The following is a 12136-nucleotide window of genomic DNA, read 5'->3' as shown; positions in this document are numbered from 1 at the left end:
CATAAGGTAAATTATTCTCAAAAATAATTTATTTATTTATTTATTTGCGCAGAATAAAAAAGAAATTTATTTACATAAATTGAAACGGAGAAAATATTAAGTATCACAAGTCGATATTTGTATCATATCATTGAATGCACAATGTGTCTCAAATAAATTTATATCGCTTAACCATATATATATATATATATATATATATATATATATATATATATATATATATATATATATATATATATATTCTCACATTAATTTATGATTCTTAACTTAAGTATTTATCTAGTTTAATGCAAACACCGGTCCGAATAAACAGAAGCAGAGCTACAATATTAGCAATGGGTAACTTTCTGTAGATGCTGTATTTATGTTAGAAAATTTGTTTATATATATAATTATGAACGGAATAACTAAAACGAACTATGAGTTATCGCTCCTCTAACGATAGATATTTTTCTCTTATACCACTACAGCACTCTTAACATTACTATACCAATCCGTACACCCACTACTTCTCTCACTCACTTCTCTTTAACCCCCCCACTCCCATCCTATCAATCCGCTCATCTCTCTGTGTGTTTCTTTTGTACCCTTTCTTCCTTTTATTTCTTTCTCTCTAATTGAACCAAATATTATCTTTACCTCTTCAGTAGGCTTTTTCTTCCCCCTTTACGCTTTATATATTTTTCTGCTTAGAGCCTCTTTTTGTCTTTCACTCTTCAATTCTATAACTTCACTGCTTATATTCATGTTTCTTGATTAGGATATACCTTTCTCCTCCTCCTCTTCTTCTTTAGCTTGTTTTATTCTCCTCCTCTTCGACCAAAAACCTAAAAAACTAAATAACTATAATGTCACTCGACATGACATCTTCGATTTCCTCGGAACGTGTTTGTTACGTGCACTGCAACTTTTGCAACACCATTCTTGCGGTAATACTACTTCTATAATTCATCCAACTTCTTTCAATTTGATTTTATTCACTTAATTACAAAGGTTTTCAACCTTTTGAAGTTGCTTTTACCATGCATGTTAGCCACACCAAAATTGAATTATAGGGCTAATTTAAGATGTATGTCGTTGAAGAAAACTCTTCTCGAGTATTTTGTAACTTTTACTCAATATTTTATGTTAATTTTTACTAGATTTCACTTGGGACAGAAAAAATAAAAGTACTTTTGTTTGTTAGGAGTCTTTATTTGTTAGAATAATCTTGAAAATTAAACTTCTAATGGGAATTGGGAGAAAAAAATGAAGAATTGTGATCCAATGATACCCTAATCCCATTCAAAACCCTGGATGATGAATCCAACAAGTCGGTAGGAAAAAAAACGTTGTTGTTTTTATTTTAGTTTGCAAATAATTATTTTTCTCTCCAAAAATTCACACATCTGATTCGTACTTCTTCACTGGTCACAAATAATTGTACTACTAATTTTGATGCCATTAGATATCTTCCCTGCAAATGAGAAAAAAAAAAAGATGGTGGGGTTTTCTGTTCACACATTTCGACGCATTTTCCCACTGAATAATCAACTCAAGATTTTTTTTTTTATTTTCATATTTTCTTTTCCAATTCTTGGGATAGCATTTTGTTTCTATTGTTCAAGAGTATCATGGTGAAAGCAAGTACTAATGTTTTATTTACTCTTCTTCCTCCTGTATTATAGCCTTTTAATCTATGGATACATAAATAGAATTGAAGTTCTTTATTTGAATGAATTTAAATAAGAATAGATTATATAGTTTGATCTTAGTTTTGCATCCTCTACAATTTGTATCATATTTAATTTCCTTATATTTTTATTTAGATGTTTTGATGATTCCTTGTAATGGACTGTGATTTCTGTTCTAGTCATGTCATTTTCCTTGTTATCTCTCTCTTTCTCACTTTTCTAGTGACTGAGCAAAGTCAGAAAAAAGTCAGAAGCAACAAAAGAAAAGGGATTAAAGAGATAAAAGAATAAGATGGAGAAAACTGATCTTTGATTTTTGCAATGTGAAAAAACTATACTAACAAACTCCAACCCATAGAGGAAGCTTATTACTACGTGAAAATACAGAATTGAGTCTTCTTCCTTCTTATGATCGTTTGATTTAGTCTTAGTTGATCGTTTGATGCACCTGTTATCTCCTCATTCTACGACGTGTTATTGTAAGTACAAAGGTGAATTAAAGATAAAATGATGAGTTCAAGGTTTTGAGTTCCTTGAAAATACTGTGTTTAAACATAATATTTATACTAATTTTAAGAACTTTCACATAGGTCTAATAAATAAGAAATTGTGGTTCAATTATATTAAACCCCTCCCTTATACTCCCCCCTCAAACTTTTAGCCTCCGACAAAGTTTTCTCCAAATTGTGTCAATAACGTACACACTTCCTCAAACTCTTAGCCTCCTCATTCTTCTTCCATTTTGGGATGATTTTGTGACAATGTGAGCAAGCTAGAAAGAAGTCTATAGCTAGTTTAGTAGAAAGTTGACAAAGTGTGTATCACTATTTGCAATTATTAGTTTCTTTTTATTGCAAATGGCCGGTAAATATAGTAAGTACAATTGGTAAACTTATCAGTCCTTTCTTGTTCTCGAGAATATGATATAAAACTTTTGTTCCATTAATGAATATTGTTTTTTTTTCAGGTTAGCGTTCCATGCAGCAGCATATTTGCTGTAGTTACAGTAAGATGTGGGCACTGCGCTAATTTGCTTAGTGTTACTATGCAATCTTCACTTCAGGCTCTCCCCCTTCAAGATCCACAGGTAACTAAATAATACTGTATTTCATCTGTTTCATTTGATGTGACACTCTTTTCTTTTTTAGTTTATTTCGAAAAGAATGAATATATATAATTTAACTTTATGCTTGTCATTTGAATCTTATTAACATTATTCTATAGCCACGTAACGTCATGGCATATTTAGGAGCATAAATTTAAAAAATATATCTTTTATTTCATAACCATTTGTACCAAGTCAAATAGCTTCAAATAAAATAACATGGAGGGGGGTAATTATTTCAAAATCTTTTGGTTATGTGTTTCTTTTTGGTTTATTTCCTTTTGTAGTCAAACAAGAAAGTGAAAAATAGTTTAGAGAAACCAATTTACCTTTCTCCTAGTTAATTACTCTTTCTTTGGCTCATTCATAATCTCTTCAACTTTGATTTATTTTAATTTTGTTTAACAAAAATAGTGTTAGTATCCTCCATTTTCAGTACTTCTAGTTTCTCCGTGATTATTCCAGCCTTTTGGTTCAAAAATCATCTTGGAGGAATACAAAGTATCTGAATTAATAAATGGAATCACCGCAATTTACTTTTAGGTCAAGTTTTTTACATATAACTTAGAAGGAGAAACTTGGAGCAACGGTAAATTTGTTCCTGTACAACCTATGGGTTCGAGCCATAGAAGCAGCCACTAATGCTTGCATCAGGATAGACTGTTTTACATCACACCTTTGAGGTACGGTTCTTCCCCGGACCCTGCATGAACACAGAATACCTTGTGCGTCGGGCTGCGCTTGAAGTCTTAAAGTACTACTATATAGATTCAAGCTTCAACATTTCAGTTTTGGCTAATCCCACAAATATATAGGGATGGATTTTTTCATCACTTTTTGTTGGTGGGGTAGGAGAGTTTTTTATAATGATCATATGTTTTTTCTTTTTTTATCTGACAGAAGCAGCAAAGACAACAGTCAAATGTTGAAAATGGCAGTAAAGCCTGCGGGTCATCATCTTCTTCCAAGTGCAACAGATTTTCTGCCACTGATTATTCTCCTCAAATTGGACCTCGAATCTCTCCTATTCGCCGTGAGCGCTCTCTCTCTCTCTCTCTCAATAAATCGCTACACATTTACATACATATTTGACTTTTTATTAAAGAGTTTTAGCTTCAATACATTGGCAGTATAAATAAATTTTATACCATCAAACCACTTAAAAGATAACTATAAATAACGCTCCATAATAAATTGCACTAATAGCACAAAAAATAAGTAGGATAATCTGTTGCAACAGGTCAATATACATCCATAGTGTAATAAAAATCTTACATTGTCTTAATTGAAGGCATAATTAAGTAATTAAAAGCAAGCTACCTCTAAATACTTAAGCTTTTAATTGACATTATTAGATAAGGCAAAAGTCTTGAGTTCGAATCTCACACCTCCTATCATAAAAATTTCAAAGAGCATAGTAAAAAATAGAAAAAGTGAGACTTGAGGTAAAATAATGTATATATAAATTCACCCTTACAGTAGGGGACCAAACCATTGTTTGACAAAAGTGGTACAAGTGACCAACTGTGCAAGAAGAACGATAACAATTCTGATGAAGAAGGTATCAATCTCTTTAAACCAAATGAGAGCGATCAGTCAGACTCCAATGAAACTTCCAGCTTCACTTATGACATCTCAAGTTTGATAATGACATTACACTTGCATCCAACTCACCACTAGCACCAGAATCTTGAAACATATGTTAAGTATTTCTGGAGCCCTAGCATCTTTTTTCACTAAAGGTCTTTTCTTGATTAGGTTAGTGAGATGCTACTATACATGCAATATCCCAGATTTTCGTGTGCTATAGCCCACGCTTTCCGCATGAGCCCGGGTCCCCGGACAAGGACCGCCTAAAATTTTTCCGGTCTCATTCCTGCATTTTAATTTCTGTATGCATAAATGCTAGTGAACTAAACGACCCCTAAATGTTTATATTTTTTTTGTGTGTGTGTATATTATATATACACACACTAAGTGGATATATGTACATGATCCAACAAAATATACAATCGTCTATAAGGTCTTCTGAATTAGAGAATAAAATGATGGATAGGGAGCTTCTATATGTATACAGATCGCTTCTGAGTTTAATTTGAGAGAATAAATTATGGTTAGGGGGCTTAAGAATTCTCAATTTTTGATAACTAGTACCACTTGATAGAGTCGAAAGTTGTGAAAACTAGTACTAATAAGTACATATCTGCAATTTTTTAGATCAATGCATACTACCACATATTTCTCAAGTGCAAGTTATCCATTTAATGTCATAGCTCAGGAAAATGGGAATATCATAACAATTGTGCTTAAGTCCCAAATAAGTTGGGATCGGCAATATGATCCTGACTTCCCATTTAAGCGATCAAGTACAAAATAACCTCAATAAAGTGCACAAAATTTGAGATTTCTGGTTTGCATACTGCAAACGATGTGGTCGAAAGTTTCCTTATAGTAATGACATGAAGACATTACTTTCTTAATTTTGTTAGGAAATATGTCTAACTCTACCTTTTTTCCTATCTCAAACCATGCAGCACCGGAGAAAAGACAACGTGTTCCTTCTGCTTACAACCGATTCATCAAGTAAATTGATTTACTTTTATATTGTTGCTGTGTTTTCGACATAAATCTGAAGCTAAGAAAAATAATAAACAACTCAAGAGCAATTCAAGGCGATATTTTACCATAATATTAATTCAGTAGATGTTAAGATTTTATCGTGTTAATTCATGTACTAATTAAGTGTACATGTACATATGTGTTGTGTTTTAATGTGTAGGGAAGAGATCCAAAGGATAAAGGCAAGCAATCCTAATATTACTCACCGGGAAGCTTTTAGCACTGCTGCCAAAAATGTAAGATAATGTTAAGATTTCTATAGATTGAGAATTGGAAACTGTATTATATGTAACTTTTCTATGTGGATTATCTGATTAGTTTGAACGAGTTAGAGGGAATGAAAGGAGGAGGAATATAGGGTATGTTTTAAAATATATATATATATATATATACAAAAGACCAATAAGGGCAAAAAACAAAAAATAAAACCCAAAAATACATAGAAAGTTTGAACGAGTTAGAGGGAATGAAAGAAGGAAGAATATAGGGTATATGTTTTAAAGTTTATACAAAAAGACCAATAAGGGCAAAAAGCAAAAAAGAAAATAAAACCCAAAAATACATAGACCATAAAAAGAATAGAACTATGAGTAGTGGAAAAAAGATACTAAGCCAAACACTATGCACCTAGCCCTCAAATGAAAAACTGAATTTCTTGCTCAACAATGTAAAACAACCACTAGATCTCTCTTAATCAATTTACTTAATTTCTTCCTTATTTCACTTTCTTTAATTAAATGCTTTGTTAATGTTCGGATTGTCAGAGAATGTCTACACTTGTCCCCTTATCTGTTGTGTAAGGGATCTAAAAGGGGTTTATAATAGTCCTGGACTACTTCACCCATTTCCTTAAATTTTTTGATTGGATATTCAGATTCTTTTGCACACAAGGGCAAGAACTCCTTAAAATCCCATATAAGATATTGTCAGGTCGTGTTATGGTACTCATTATTGCTACCTAAGCAAATGAAAACATGTATAATAAATTTGATAAAAATGAGAAGAAGCAAATACTATATATACTCTTGTTAGATGACTATGACTAAGATTCTATTTTAGGACATGCCATTAATTGAATAAGAAAGTATTAGGACAACTTTCTTGGTTTTAGCTTTATTAATTCTTAGTTTTAGTGAGCTTATGAATTTTATTAGTTGCTATAAAATGAAGAAAAATGAATGCATAAAGGTGGTCTTTGGTGATTTTAATGATTGATATAATTTGTTTCTTCAAAAAGCCAAGTAGGAGGGAAAAAAAGACAAGTAATAAAACAATATGGTGAAATGAATATAATTAACCTGTTACATGTGGGGTTTTTAAGCTGTCCACAAGAAAATGCATGGTAGGGACAAAACAGGGATGGTCACTAAACAGAAAAGAGAGATCTGAAACTACATCTTTCTCAAGATTTTATCTTTTGGTATTTGCTAAATTTTGCAGTGGGCACATTTCCCTCATATCCACTTTGGACTCAAGCTGGAGAGCAACAAGCAAGCCAAATTGGACCATGCAGTTGCAGGAGAAGGTCCTCATAAATCACTTGGTCTTTACTAACATCAAAACTTGAACCAAAACTTCAAAACTTATATATTTTTTTCAAGTTGTAAAAGTCTCTCCAAATGACGTATACAGTTTGGCTCTGTGGTATCTTTCATTTTTTTTTTTTTTTTTGCCTTTTTCAGTGTGTTCACTTTATTTCAGGGCCGTGGGGTTCTTTGTTTGTGGCTAAATATCATATATTCTAATTAGCTACATTCCATGTTTACTCAATAACACACACTTGCTCTTGTTACTTTTATAAGTATTTATTTAGGTGTGGATGCCCTTGCCAAATGTTTTTGTTTTTGTGACTTCTAGATTGCAAATAATCAAATAGCAGATTTGTCAATACTTCAAATAAGTAGCCTGAATTAACTCTAAATATATTTTTCGTGACATATCAGAGATTATAGATATGGACCTACAAACAAGTTTACTCCAAGAATATCTTTAATTTTTAGTCAAATCTAAAAAGAATGATATTATTTTATATTTAATTTTTTTTTTTACCTTCAAACTTCTCATTTATCCTTGTGATATATTCTTATCACCATAAATATTTCACTTTATAACGACCACAAGCAATGACGGATCTACATGGAGAGTTGTGGGTGCTCAAGCAACCATGGTCTTTATTCAGATTTAATATAGTTACATAGGCAACTAGCAAAAAAAATATCGCCTGAGCACCTATAGCTAAATTCTTTACCGTCTTCTTTTGGAACTCTTTTCAACAAGTAGTTGTGACTTTGAAATCTTGGATCCGCCATACCACAAGTTCTAATGAATTTTTGGTATCCACAAAAGGCTTTTTTTGAGCTTCATGATGCCTAGTGAAATTAAACACCGCCACAAAAATGAAATATAGAAATTTTGAGGTATAGCATAGCTGGTTAAGACATCAAGTCACGTATTCGGTACCAGAGGCGGATGGAGCTAACAAACTTCAATAAATATTATATTTTGAACCCGTAATTATAGAAGTACAACGGGGTTTCAGTTATAAAAGCATAAATATTTAATCCATAAAAATGAAATTTTTGAATCCTCCTGTGGTCATAGCCTGTTTGGCCAAACTTCTAAAATCAACTTATTTTGAAAAATATTTTTTCCGAAAATGCTTTTTAAAAAAATACTTTTGATGAGATTTGGCTAATTAATCTTAAAAGATCATTTCACCAATAATTAGTGTTTGGGCAAGCTTTTAAAAAGTTGTTCAAATTGTATTTTTCTCGAAAGTGCTTTTGGAGAAGCAACTTTTTCTGCTTCTCAAAAACTGCTTCTACTTCTAATTAGTGTTTCTTCGCTTTAGAGAAGCTTAGCCAAATAGACTATTAATCCTTTGTGAAGGTCATTGCTCTTAACCTATCTTTATCCTAAATTAAATTGTACAACCATATTTAAAATGTCACGGAGATGACTGTATATGCATGAAAGTGAGCACACACAGAGAGAGATAGATAGAGCATGTGATGTGATAGTAACAGTTCAGGTCATGCTCATTTGCCATTGCCAGAGAGAAGACGACAGAAAATTAACAAATCAAGCTAAGAAACCGAGACCTCTATTTCACCGAATTTAATGCTCCTGCCAAACATATGAAAACCCTTGTCATGAAACATAAACAAAACTATAGCAGCTTTAAACGAAAGGTCTTCTTGATTTGTTTGTTGCCAGCATTTATCACGCACGCTACTACTACTACATGGTATTTCCCAACATTCTCCTCAATTTTACTCTGAAGCATATTCCTTTCCTCCCTTCCTCTTCAATTTCCTTTTTCTTAATCTATAAATATAATTTTATAGTATTTAAAAAAAGCGGAATTATGATGGAGAGTATGGGTGTCTAACGGGTGGGCCGGGCCGGGTTGGGTAGGAAAATTTAGTAACCTTACGGGTTATGATCCGGGCCGGTTACGGGTTGGGGCATACTGGGTTTAACGGGTTCGGGTTCATCCGGGTAAAAATTGAAACGTAAGGGTTACGGTTTCAACGGGCCGGGCCGGGCCGGGTAAGTGTTATTTTTAATTTTTTTTTTTTTTGTATTTTGTATAACTATTATAAGTTATATTAATATAAAGTAAAAATATAAAATATACAATGAAGATGGGAAAAAATTGCACTTATAAATTGCAAGTGCTACATTTATTTCAAAACTCAAACTTACAAATTGAAAGGTTTACATTTAACAACAAGTAAATTAACAAAAAAAGAGTAAATTCAAACTTTCAAAGGTTTTGCATTGCCTTAGTAAGTTCGTCATAATCAATATGAACTGAGTGGCCTTCTTCTGGAGTGTTAAATTCGGATGGGTTACTGATCACGCCCAACTATGCCTTATAAAAGACAAAGCGGTCGTTGCAAATATAATCCGGTTTTTAAGTCCGGAGTCGAATCCTCAAAGAACTAACCTATCTATTACAACTCTCAGTGATATTATTATCAGCTCAAACAATTTCCAGACGCAAGATTTTTATCAATAAATATTGGATTTTTGTTTAACTAATTCAAAATGATATTAAAACTAACAATATGCTAAATTAAGATAATTCAATGGTAAAAAGGTCTGGGGTATTGATTTCCCCAATTGCTAGTTTAGGTCTTAACTCTTTTGCTATAATCTCCCTGTATTACCCTATGAGGATATGAGCTATGGGCTATTGCAATTATCTCTCGATCAACTACAATAATTTACTAGAGCATTCTCTCGAACTACTCTAGCTGATAGTTTATGCAGCTCAGAATTATCCCACCAAAGTTTCGTTATCACTAACCCCACTTTTAAGTTCAAGTAATGAATCTCTTCACTTACCCAAAAGTGGTGTTGTTCAACAGCAGTCTAACCTAGTATTCTTTCTCAAGCAACACAAGGCAATTAGACACGATTAATCAAGGGCCCTTTTAATTAATCACCATACACAACATAGTTGAACAATCGAATAATAAACCAGGCTCGATTATACCCAAATTGAGTCAAAACTTCATCCAATAATTGGTTCCATCAACCCTAGATCAAAATATTTAGCTACTCATAACAAAGCAAGATAAAACTACAAAAGTATTCATAATGTGCAATTGAAATAATAAAGAGAAGATAGAAAAAAACTCTAATGATTGGTTGCTCTTCTCACACTTGTTCTAGCCTCCAAATCAATCTAAAAACAAGCTTAAAAACTTTCTTGGGCAAGTTTCTTGAGCTTATAAGGGTTTGGAATAAGTTCCCCTCGATTTACACTTTAGTCCCAAAAGTTCTGGGCGGTTACATAATCCACCGCGGCGGCGGCAAAACACGGCGCGACCGCGGTGAAATAGAAACATTCTGCCTCGCTTCATTAGCCCACCGCGGTCCAGCCGTGTTCGACCGCGGTCGCGGTAGCTTCAAATCTGTTCCTCATTGCTTCTTTCTTGCTTATTTTCGCTCGGGGTCTTCTTGATTGGCTTTTTATCCACCTTCTTGATTCCAAAATACTCCATAGGCTCTTCCTAACTTGGATTAGTCCCTGCGAAGCAAAAGAACACCAAATAGAGTATCTTGTTATCATTTAGCTTTTAAAATCACAATAAAGCATGGCAAAATTGGAGTGTAAATAACATTTATATAGCCTATTATCAACACCCCACACTTAAATCATTGCTAGTCCTCGAGCAATCCACCACACTCTATTAGAATTCCTTCCCTAAGCTTTTCCCTTAACATATCACACCAAGAACAACTCACCAAAGCAATATTCGTACTTACTCAAACTACTCTATACAGAAGTCAAGACTTACCTTTCCTTCGTGAATCACATGCCCTTACATCACACAAGAGAGTAGTTCCACAAATAAATTTATTAAGAGCAACTAGGAACTCAGATAGACAAAATTCACTCACTCTCAAAAAGAACATTCACATGCCACAAAGATTCACCATAGGCTTGCCCGTAGTGTACTACTCTACTAATCGAGCCTATTTAGTCTAAGATTAATTAGGACTTCACTTGGTTGTAATGTAGGCTAAGGGATGGGTAGGATATATTTGGATATAGTGACTAACCTCCCTAAGAACTTTTAATACAATCACATTAACCTTCAAAATCATACTTATGTCAACCAGACGTTCCACCATATTTTTATTTATAACATCCCATTTCTTTAGGTGCATTTGTATCAAGCCACCACTTATCAACTACTACATTTATTCAGTCCCCCTTTTTTTTTAAGTGGTGCTTCTTCTTTTACTTTTCCAAAAAATTGCACCTTTCCTCTATTTCATTGGTTCCACTCAAAAACCAAACCACCACCCCACACTTTAGCTTTTGCATATTTCAAGGCCATTCAAGTTCTCATGGGAGGTAAAAGGGTTCAAACAGATGGCTATTCAAACAATTGGGTAAGGTTCGCAATGTGGTTGCCAAAGAAACAGGCTTATAGGCTCAACGGGATTGACTACGACGTATTACATTTAGGTGGGTCTACTTAATATATCTGGCTTAACAAAGAAATGCCTATATCACTTCTAAGACTGAATGAAGCTACTATTTTGCTTTGCAAACACACAGGGCAAGTTCTAGGCATCAAATGTAAAGCATAGAATACAGTACAACTCACACAGACATGGCACATGACTCACTCCAGATTGGCTTATCAAGACACTCTCTCTTGAGTGTTCAAGTCAGTTACAAACATACAATTTAAGGCACTTTAGCAAGAGTCAACCACTGAGACTAAGCGTTACACTCTAGTGTCTATTGTGTTCAGGTGTATTAACGCCAAGGGTTTCTCTTTCTACTTCAGCTCGTAGCCCATCAATACTAACTAAAATCTAAAAACAAAATAAACAAAAAACTACCTACACCCGGTTCAAGCTAAACCCTTGGAAAAGAACCGTGGCCCAAAGAAAAACCAAGGGGGAGTTACTACACTACCTAAAAAAAAAATTGGTATTTTCTTTAGACTTACTTCCCTCAAGAAAACTGTCTAAAAGATCCGTCATCAGGAAGAGTCCTTATATATATATATATATATATATATATATATATATATATATATATATATATATATATATATATATATATATATATATATNATATATTTTCGACTTTTATCCCTCAAGAAACCTGTCGAGAGGTGTCCATCTTCGGGCCAAGTCGAAGCTAACTAACATGACCCAACAATACCAAGCAAACAAAAAGAAAACAACATCATACAAAGTTATA

At 33.3% G+C, this 12136-nt stretch overlaps 1 protein-coding gene across 1 annotated transcript; it reads left to right on the top strand.

The window, feature by feature from the left end:
• Window positions 1-559: 559 nt before the first annotated feature.
• On the top strand, window positions 560-7203 carry LOC109239877 (axial regulator YABBY 5-like). The gene is made up of 6 exons (XM_019406468.1): window positions 560-929; window positions 2641-2760; window positions 3679-3811; window positions 5313-5361; window positions 5558-5633; window positions 6838-7203. The coding sequence occupies exons 1-6, from the start codon at window positions 849-851 to the stop codon at window positions 6949-6951; spliced, it is 573 nt and encodes a 190-aa protein (XP_019262013.1). The 5' UTR covers window positions 560-848; the 3' UTR covers window positions 6952-7203.
• The last annotated feature ends 4933 nt before the right edge of the window (window positions 7204-12136 follow it).

The sequence above is a fragment of the Nicotiana attenuata genome, unplaced genomic scaffold (genome assembly GCF_001879085.1).
Source record: "Nicotiana attenuata strain UT unplaced genomic scaffold, NIATTr2, whole genome shotgun sequence".
NCBI classification, from domain to species: domain Eukaryota; kingdom Viridiplantae; phylum Streptophyta; class Magnoliopsida; order Solanales; family Solanaceae; genus Nicotiana; species Nicotiana attenuata.
The sequence above is the reverse complement of the archived record's forward strand: the minus strand, read 5'-3'. Positions and strand labels throughout refer to the sequence as shown.